The sequence below is a fragment of the Peromyscus maniculatus genome, chromosome 21, assembly GCF_049852395.1.
Source record: "Peromyscus maniculatus bairdii isolate BWxNUB_F1_BW_parent chromosome 21, HU_Pman_BW_mat_3.1, whole genome shotgun sequence".
Taxonomy (NCBI): Eukaryota; Metazoa; Chordata; class Mammalia; order Rodentia; family Cricetidae; genus Peromyscus; species Peromyscus maniculatus.
The window spans coordinates 48,512,754-48,522,713 of NC_134872.1; the positions used below are offsets into that span (position 1 = coordinate 48,512,754).

The 9,960-nt window shown below is 50.8% G+C and overlaps 1 protein-coding gene across 2 annotated transcripts in view; it reads left to right on the forward strand.

The window, feature by feature from the left end:
• Nucleotides 1-6,366, forward strand: part of Ubr2 (ubiquitin protein ligase E3 component n-recognin 2) — an 86,426-nt gene extending 80,060 nt beyond the window's left edge. For both annotated transcript variants that reach the window (XM_076557710.1, XM_076557709.1), the window contains exons 45-47: nucleotides 948-1,118; nucleotides 2,016-2,117; nucleotides 4,154-6,366. In XM_076557710.1, coding sequence (XP_076413825.1) covers nucleotides 948-1,118; nucleotides 2,016-2,117; nucleotides 4,154-4,295 — 415 coding nt within the window. In that variant the 3' untranslated portion in view covers nucleotides 4,296-6,366. The remainder of the gene's footprint in view (nucleotides 1-947; nucleotides 1,119-2,015; nucleotides 2,118-4,153) is intronic.
• Nucleotides 6,367-9,960: the final 3,594 nt, after the last annotated feature.

Consider the following 9,960-nt stretch of genomic DNA (forward strand, 5'->3'; position numbering starts at 1 on the left):
AACCACATGGGGGCTCACAGCCATCTCTAGTGGGATTTGATACTTTCTTCTGGCATAAAGGCATAGATGCAGATAGAGTGATCATGCATAAATTAAATAAATAAATCTTTGAAAAAGAAGGAATATGCTTTGATAAGTAAAAGCATTGCGCCAGGTGGTGGTGGTGCAGGCCTTTTATCCCAGCACTCGGGAGGCAGAGCCAGGCGGATCTCTGTGAGTTCGAGGCCAGGCTGGGTACAGAGTGAGTTCCAGGAAAGGCACAAAGCTACACAGAGAAACCCTGTCTCGAAAAAAAAATAAAAGAAAAGAAGAAAAAATACTGCCGTGACGGTTGAAGCCCTGGGTATCTCCTCTCTGTGCCTCTCCTTGCTCTGTAGACCTTAGTGTTCTGAGTGCCATGCCGAGCCTCTGCCTAGTTCACCCTGTTGATAAAACACTGACCAACGTGGAGAGGAGAGAGGTTTATCTGGCCCCCAGGTTACACTCCTTCATGAGGGAAGTCAGAGCAGGAGCTGAATCAGAGACCACGGAGGAAGATTGCTTACTGGCCTGCTCAGCCTGCTTCTTAGACAGCTCAGGCCCACCTCCCAGAGATGGCAGTGCCCACGGGGGCTATGTGCCCTCCCACAGCAATTACCATCAGGAAATGCCCCCCAGACTTGCTGCCAGGCCATTGTGGTGGAGGCAGTCTCTCCCCTTCCCCGCGTGTCTAAGATGCTGACTGCGTGGGTCTCTGAGCAGCGAGTCTGCAGTGACGGGACACCTACTTTTCACTGCTCCGTAGTACTCCACTATCCCGCACTAGCTGGTCTCACTTGTCACACGGTGCTCTCTCTCACGTTCCGGTGTCCTAACACAGGAGAGCTAACATTGAAAAGTTCTCTTCCGGGCTGCCGTGGCCACACCCCTCCACAGCAGTGATGTGTTATTGTGTCTTTGTCTCGGAGGTGCCCCAAGTCGGGCGGCGACAAAAGCAGAGCCCCGACTCTGTGCCTCGTGTGTGGGAGTCTCCTCTGCTCTCAGAGCTACTGCTGCCAGGCCGAGCTGGAGGGCGAGGATGTCGGCGCTTGCACAGCACACACCTACTCCTGCGGCTCCGGGGCCGGCATCTTCCTGAGGTAAGGCCCGAGAGGCTTCGTCATCCCCAGCCCTGCTACTCCCGGGACAAGAGAATAGCACTGCTCGGGGACTGTGAAGGTCCAGGGCCCTCACATTGCCCGTATGGCGCCTACCAACTGGTTCTCCCACAAGTGCCAGCTCCCAGGTGCCAGCCCAGCTCCCAGCTGACGGCTCTGCTCCTCTTTGGCCTCCCTAAGTGTGAGGCTGCCCCGTCCCGGGTGTCCTCCCCAAACCCAGGTAAGAACTCCCCTCCAGGGGCTGGGGGACAGGCCAAGAGAGCACTGGCTGCTCCTGCAGAAGACCTGGCTTTGGTTCTCAGCGTCCGTGTGGCAGCTCACAGCCGCCTGTAACCCCGGTGCCAGGGCCCTGATGCCCTCCTGCGGCCTCTGTGGGCTCACACACTTAGACTGAAACACAACTCAGTAACTCTAAGAAGCACCGTCGACTCTTCCTCCGTCCGGCGCACTGGGTACTCTTAGATTCCCTGCGGTCACAGGCTGCGGTCCGCTGTTGTCCTCAGCCAGAAAACACCGGTAACTCTTGTGCATAATTTTCCAAACGACTATGTTTCTCATAGTTATGGTGAAAAGATGAGTAGTATCTCGTGTTTAGAATTTAGCTTTTTCACCCTTCAGTTTTAAGTTCTCCTGGAGCCCCGGGTCCTCACCCCGAAGTCACTGTCTGTATTTGCAGTAGGTCGTCACCAGGTGCATGCGGCCATCTCGGTTCCGCTGAGACCTGGGCAGCGGCTTGTTAGTGTCGGCGTCCCTGCTGCAGCTGCTTTTCTCCTCCAACCCCGGGCTTCATTGCTTTCTTCGTTCGCTTACATAAACCCTTGAATCCCCACCTCGCTCACTTACAGAGATGCAATGATGAACGCTCTGCTCTCTCCACAGAGTGCGGGAATGTCAGGTGCTATTTCTAGCTGGCAAAACCAAAGGATGTTTTTACTCTCCTCCCTACCTGGATGACTACGGGGAGACAGACCAGGGGCTCAGGTAAGGCCCAGCCTGAGAGTCAGGGAGGCTGACCGTGGGCCTCAAAGCCCTTCCCTTCCTGGAGAGCATGAGTCGGGAGGTCCTGGAGTCAGCCAGCTGACGCCCAGGAGCCAGTTCCGCTGGCGGTGGCTTTGTTCCCTGTGGACTGGTTTCCAGACTGTCTGCTTGCTGTTCTCCCAGCCTGAGAATGCTGTGAGAGAGGGGCAGCTCCATTGCTACAGCGCTTGCCATGCAGGCGTGAGCACCCGGGTGTGAGCCACAGAAGCCACGTAAAAAGCTAAGCGTGTGCTGCACACTCACCATCCCAGTGCTGAGGAGATGGAGACGGGAGGTTCCGGGGCTTACTGGGCAGCCAGCCTCACCTAGTTGGTGAGCACCAGAATTGAACTGGCGAGTAACTGAGTGAGAAGACACTCCAAAGAGTGTCCTCTGAATTTTTTGTTTTTCAAGACAGGGTTTCTCTATAACTCTGGCTGTCCTGGAACTCACTCTGTAGACCAGGCTGGCCTCGAACTCAGATCCACCTGCCTCTGCCTCCTGAGTGCTGGGATTAAAGGTGTGCGTCACCACTGCCTGGCTAATTTTTCTCTTCATATTAACTACTTTTAATTTTTTTCTTTTAAATAATATTTAATGCAATATAATGAAAATACTGTCACTTTAGCCAATAGTCAACTTATATTACTTATGGAATTTTTTTCTCATACTGTCTTTTGAAGCATGGTGCATATTTTACATTTACAGCACTTCTTGTTTTGGACTGCCCATGTTTCAAGTGCTCCATAACTGTATGGCCTTTTGTCTCCTGTGCTGGGCAGGGTAGCTCTAGATTCACCACCTTTAGTAGGTTCATTCTAAATTTAATAAGATGTGAGAATGACTGTGAGTTTCTTTATCTGTGGCAAATATGAAAGCCAGTCGCTGAAACTAGGTTTTATCTCTTCCACTATGGTGGTAACTGGAGTATTCCTTTATTTACCTATCCATCACTTTTAAGAGTATCCTGTCAATGACATCCTGAACACAACATCAAGAATTCATTATCATCCAAATAACACAGGAGTCACTAGAAGAGGGGAAGAACTTAGGAGGCCCCTTTCCTTCTGTCTGCCTTTCCTCTAAGGTATCAGGTGAACAGTCGGCTGTATTTATAAACGACAGTACAGCTGAGAACAAAAGGAGGAGATTATTTAAAAAAAAAAAAAGGAAAGAAAATCTTAGAGGGTAAGGTAGGAGGTAACTGACTAGGTAGATAAAGGAATACTCCAGTTACCACGATAGTGAAAGATAAAAATTTATTATTGCCAGGCAACTCACCTGATCTGCAGAGTGAGTTCCAGGACAGCTAGGGCTATTCAAAGAAACCCTGTTTTGAAAAAACAAAAACAAAAAAAGTAGATAAGGATTGGGGATTTAGCCCAGTGGTAGAGCACTTGCCTAGCAAGCGCAAAGCCCTGGGTTCGATCCTCAGCTCCAAAAAAAAAAAAAAAAAAAAAAAAGTAGATAATAAATAAAAACTTTAAAAGATTGCCATGAGGAATATAGGATAAAATGAGAAAGGAAGATCTTGCAGCCCCATTCCACTCATCACATGTCTGAGTCACAGCATCTCCAGCATCAGCACCCCAGACCGTCTGACTTGTGTGGCTCTCTACGGGGAGACCGCTTATACCCTGATGACATAAGAGCAGACTTGACCAGAGTGGCCACAGCCGCCTTGAGAGACGGTTGCTTCTGCTGTGAGGCTCCCGCTCTCAAAGCCAGACTGCAGAGCTTGCCAGCCTTCTCTGCCCAGAGAGGATGAAAGAGCTAAGGCAGATGTGACTCCCCGGGCTTGAATAACCAAGGTTGGGCATGGGCCCCTGGTGAAAGCTCATCCCACAGCCCTGAAGGGTGAGCGCCCTGCAGGGAGGACCCCAGCTCCGCAGTGGAAAGGGCAGAATCTGAAACTGGTTCCATGCACCTTGCCTGGCGCAGGAGGGTTGGGATATGAGGGATGGATAAACTGCATGTGAGTGACACGTGTCTCTTTCTAGACGAGGAAACCCTTTACATTTGTGCCAAGAGCGGTTTCGAAAGATCCAGAAGCTATGGCAGCAGCACAGCATCACGGAGGAGATCGGCCATGCGCAGGAAGCCAACCAGACCCTGGTCGGCATCGACTGGCAGCATTTATAGTCACTCACTCCTCTACCAAAACCTTCAACCTGGAGTTCTGTAACCCAGCCGGCTTCTCCAGAAAGACGACAGAAAAGAAGTTCGGCTGGATCTATTTTGAAATAAATTCTTTATTTAAGCTTTCTTCCCAGTTTTATTTTTCTAGTTTCTGGCTCCAGGGACTGATGAGAATAATTTTCCACCAGATTTTATTGCTGTACCCTCAGATGTTACCTGGGCAGAGATCCTCTTTAGCCTGGAGCTCGCTCCTGCTTCACTAGCCCGAGCTGCTCCGCATCACTGATTGTGTTGGACTTGTTGGCCATCAGCAGAGGCCAAAAGGAGCCCTGGGGCCCAGCAAGATGACTTTTCCAACCTTGGTGCCTCAGCGCTGGGGTGCGGTTCTCCTCTGGGACTGGACCTCACCTCCGAGAGCAAAGCCGTTGAATTTGAAGCTGGGATTCCCTTCTCTGCGTGGCCTGGAAGGCTGGAGATGCTAGCAGGAGAGCCTAGGGGGAGAGCGGCCAGCTTCTCACAGCTCTATCTGGTTGGTTTTCTCTATTTTTGTCAAGACTTTTGGCTTACTCAATTAAAGGGCTTTTGAAATGGAAAGGACCTCCTAGTTTTTCCGACAGTTACTCCCTGCTCTGAGGTAAACGGAGAGCGTGTGCAGCTTCAACCAGACGGCGGCAGACCTGTGAGAACTCAGCTTAGTGAAAGGCTGCACGCCTGTAATCCCAGCACCTGGGAGGCTGAGGCAGACCAGGAGTTCAAGGCTAGCTTCAACCACGTTAGGAGCGTGAGGCTAGCCTGGCTGACTTGAGACCTCGTCTCAGACCAACCGAAATCGAGGAGCCAGGGTTTTGAGGTTTCTTGCCCCACCCCACATCTCCTGGATTAGATGTGCTGCTGCGCGTCTGCCAGCCGTTGAGGACATGCTCAGACGGTGTGCACACAGCTTCCGTCCTTTTTAGGTTTTATTCTGAGAGGTGCCTTTCTAGAGCCATAACCCTGGGTGCCGCAGCTCCAGCTCCTGCGCAGCACGCCGCCTCCCCTCGGCAGACATGCACGCCGGGACCGCAGATTGAACAGAGGGTGAGCTCCGTCTCCACGTGGGCCGAGGCCGCCACGCGAACAGAAAGAGGCTGTCGGCTCTTCTAACCCTTCTAACCACCTTTTCACTCAGCCTTTCAAATTGCAACCCCAAGTTCGGTTCCACTGAGCTGCACCCACGCCACAGTACCCCAGGAGGGTCAGAAATTCAGACCAGAGGCGAAATGCAGCCAGCACAGCTCCAGGATCATGTGAGGAGCCGCCTCCCTCCCAAGGATGGACTTCACGTAGCTCTTCTGCTTGGCGCAGGCTCAAGAGCTGAGAGGTTGCAGCAGGAGGCCCGAGTTAGAATCTTCCATGCTCTCCCCCTTCTCTGGCCTTTCCTTGACACGGTCTGAATGGGCTGTGAGGGATGTGCCTGATGCTTGACCTTTGACACGAGCGCACGGTTTCTTCAGATTGAAGTTCGTTCGGCTCCTCTTGGCTTTTTGCCTTCCATTCACCATTTTTAAATTTAAAATTATGAGACCTCTCTGGGCATGAACCTCATGCTAGAGCCCTTGCCTAGCGTGAGTAAGGTCCTGGGTTCAGTCCTGGTGCCAACCCAAAGGGGAAAAAAATCATGAGCACAAGCTTGTTTCATCTACGTGGGCCACAGACATCTTCAAGGTCATCCTGACACTTCTGGGTTCAGGCCTGACTCTCAGGAGTCTGGAATTAGCGGAGGATAGCCCTGCATTTCACTCCTGAGAAGGTCAGCACTGGGGCAGTGGGTTCCCACAGATCTGCAGCCTGCCCTCTCCGTGTGGCAGTGTTAAGATGGTTTCCTGTCCCTGTCAGCACATCTGACTTTGGTTTGTTTCCGCATGGTTTTGTTGTTGTAGAAATGTTTATATAACATGCTTTCCATATCAGGGAAAATCATATGTTTAATAAATTGGCTATAATTTTAATATCTGTGGACAACTTGTAAAATTTGAAATGTATCATATGTAAAAAGTTTAAAGATATTAAATAAAGGCTTTAGGTGTTGACATTCCTTCAGTTACCTCCATCTTCTCTGCTTTCACACACACACCCCATGTCACCTTCTGCAAAAGTGGGACGTTGATATTAGCCTAAGATTTAAGAGGCTTAAACTATTAGTGTCAGTTATGGCCACTGGCCAAGGCACACTGACCTTTCTGGGAAGCATGGTCATTATCTCAGCCGATTAGGTTTCCTGCTTGTCTTTGAGCTAGAACTCTCCAGGGCCGTTTCAGACCTCAGCTCAACAGAAAGCAGGTCTGTGTGGGACTCGTCCCGTGTGTAAGCTCTTGTTGGTCTGCTTGCTTCTCTGCAGGCCCGTGTTCTTACACTCAGCAGACACTGGGTGCTTGAGATGTGTGCAAGAATTAGAGTTCTGTGTTCTCAGAGTCGGGGCACTGTCCAACATCTGGCTCTCCACTGGGACCCTGTCCAACATCTGGCTCCCCACTGGGACACTGTCCAACATCTGGCTCTCCACATTGGGCTTCCCACCTGGTCATTAATGCTGCCTCCAGTTGACTCTTGCCCCAGGCCAGGCTGCCCCTCACTGACTACTGGGTTTCTCTGTGTAGCCTGAGCTGTCCCTGGAACTGGTCTACAGAGACCAGGCTGGCCTCAAACTCACACTGATTGACCTGCCTCTGGCCACCAAGTGCTGAGATTAAAGATATAGGTCACCACTGCCCAGCAACTCTATCTTCTATCTACTGGCATACACTTTACAAACAGTAAGATTAGCCCTTTTTAGAATACAGGGTTGTTTTCACATTTTGACAAATGCACACAGTTGTTTAACAACCACAGATTGAGAATTAGAACAATCCTGTCTCCTCAGAATATCCCTTCATACCCCTCATCTCCTCTCGCTGCCCTGAATCCCCTTCCTACACCCCTTCCAGAATGTTAGGTGAGTGGGATCACATCGGGTGCCTCCCCAACCTGCTTCTTTGCCTACCAATACATTTTAAAGCTGGAGAGCATAGCTTGGTTAGTTGCCTAGCATGCATGAAGCGCTGGGTCCCATCCCAAATGCCATGAAAACTGCTGTGGTGTGTAACACCTACAACCCCAGCACCTGGGCGGGAAGATCGGGAGTTCAAGGTCATCTGAGGTACACAGTTTGAGGCCTAAAATAGAAGTATTAAGAGGAAGAGTGCATTTTGAATCACACATGCCTCTGGGTGCTAGTGGCATCCATTCTGCTGATGTTAATGCAGTCACCAACCGAACGACCTTGGGTGATTGTTGGGGACCACCCTGTGCTTACAAACACTCCTGTGGGCCCAGGTTTTCATTTCCTTGAGGGAATGGCTGTGAGATGTTCATTCCGTCATGCTGTCCCCTCTGCAGCCAATCCATGTCCACTGAGAAGTGGGAAGGCATCCATCCGACCCTTTCGTGGACTTAATACCTTCCACAGATAGAACTCTGCCGCCGCCGCCGACACACCCAGAGTGCCTCACACTGCGTGAGAGGCCACAATTGTCCAGCTAAGCTGCAAACCTGCTGGGCTTAGCATAACGGGCGGGTGCCCCCGCCGGGAGCTTGCCCAGCAGGAGCCAGCTAATCCTATCAGCCTATATTGAGGTTACTTGGGGTTTATTATTGTTGAGCTTAAAGCATGCCAAAGGGAGTTGTGGGTTCTTGCTTGAGCTGTGACTACAAACACCCAGAATTCTGCCTCTCTGGGTGCTGAGCACCAGAAGTCACCAACTGTTACTTCACTTGAGAATGTTTTGAAAATAGAAGCCTGGGTCAAGACAATAGTGATGCACGCCTTCACTCTCAACACTCAGGAGCCAGAGGCTGGCAGGTCTCTGTGAGTTCAAGGCTAGTCTGGTCTAGGTAGAAAGTTCTAAGCCAATCAGGATTATACAGGCTGAGTTTAAGGCTAGCCTGGTCTACATAGCAAGTTCCAGACCAACTTGGGCTGTAGGGACCCAGTCTCAAGCAGAAGTCTGGGTTGGGATGTGACTCTGTTAAAAGCCCTCACCCAGAGCACACAAGGCTGGTGTCTAACCCCATCACACCATTGAAGAAAAAAGTCCCTGGTCCTGTCTTTACCAGTGGCCCTGCCTGGGTCTGGGCTTACACACCTATCTATTAGTTCACACAAGCTTGAGGAGCCTGGTACCAGAGTGGTCATGGGCACCAAAAGGCATGGGCTAGGTTTTCCTGACGAGTGTCAGGCTGCCTCTGACTGTTTCCAATGCAATTAAGCCTGTCTTCTCCAAACCATACCCACCCATAACCTGGCCCCAAGGAGACTTACCTTTTTTTTTTTTTTTTTTAAGAAATCCAACATGAACCGGTTGTGGTGGTGCACCCCGGTAGGATTTGATGAAGGAGACAGAGGCAGGAGGATCATGAGTTCGAGGCCAGCCTGGGCTACACATTTAGGGTTGGGAATTTAGCTCAGTGGTAGAGCACTTGCCTAGCAAGCACAAAGTCCTGGGTTCAATCCTCAGCTCCAAAAAAAAAGAAAGAAATCCAGCATGAAAAAAAAAAAAGACTTTTTTTTGTGGGGGCAGTTCTCTGTAAAGTCCTGGCTTTCCTGAAACTCACTTTGTGGACCAGGCTGGCTTCCAACTCAGAAATCCTGCCTCTGCCTTCTGAGTGCTGGGATTAAAGGCGTGTGCCACCACTGTCCAGCTAAGACTTGATTTTTTTAGAGTTATTACTTATGTATCTGTGGGAGGGTGCCGTGTGGGGGGGTATTCATAGAGGCCAGAAAAAGTCACCAGATCTCCTGGAGCTGGAGTTTAATTGTGATATGTACCTATGGGTGAGAGGAACCGAACATGTGTCCTCTGGAAGAATAGCAGGCACTCTTAATCACTGAGGCAATCCCTCTAGCTCCCATTCCCCTCCCCTAGTTATAAGACAGTCTAAGGTAGCCCAGGCTAGCCTTGGAACTTACTTTGTAGTAGAAGATGACGTTGAACTCCTGATCCTCTGGCCTCCACCTCCCAAATGCTAGGATCATAGACATAGACTGCCAGGCCTGGATTCTGCCCGTGTAACCAGGTACTGGCGAGAACTGGACGTCCTGTGATATGTGCTGTTGAACGGACTGAGACAGCCACGTCACAGAAGTGATTTCCATACAATATAGCTTTTAATATCTCAATACGACTGTCGGCAGCATAGTGGCATGTGGTCTAAAGTAGCTTTCACAGTGGTTCTCAGCCCTCCCGGGGGATGGTGGGAAACTCAGGGTCCTCGCCACAGGTGCCTGCCTCAGCCTCTGGGCCGCCCTTTGCTCTGAGAGTCTCAGAGGACAGCACCAGAGCCGAGATGTGTTGGGGTGTCAGCATCTCTGATTGGTTCCCGAGAGGTTCGAGCCACACAGTGCACTCCTGTGGCAATCTGGGCACCCCCAGCCTGGGCACCAGCAAAACTGTGCTTCACTTCCCCGGAGAGCTTGCCTGTCTTTCCCAAAAGAAATGGCGACTTCCCACACATGCTGGTTTGGAAAGAAAGCCTGTCTTCAAGAGTCTTCCTTGATACAGAAGCATTCCCACAGGGCTTTGCGAGAGGGGAAACAGAAGTTCCCTCATGTGCAGTCCACAAGGACTGTCATGGCCGCCTGAGCCCATGTTCC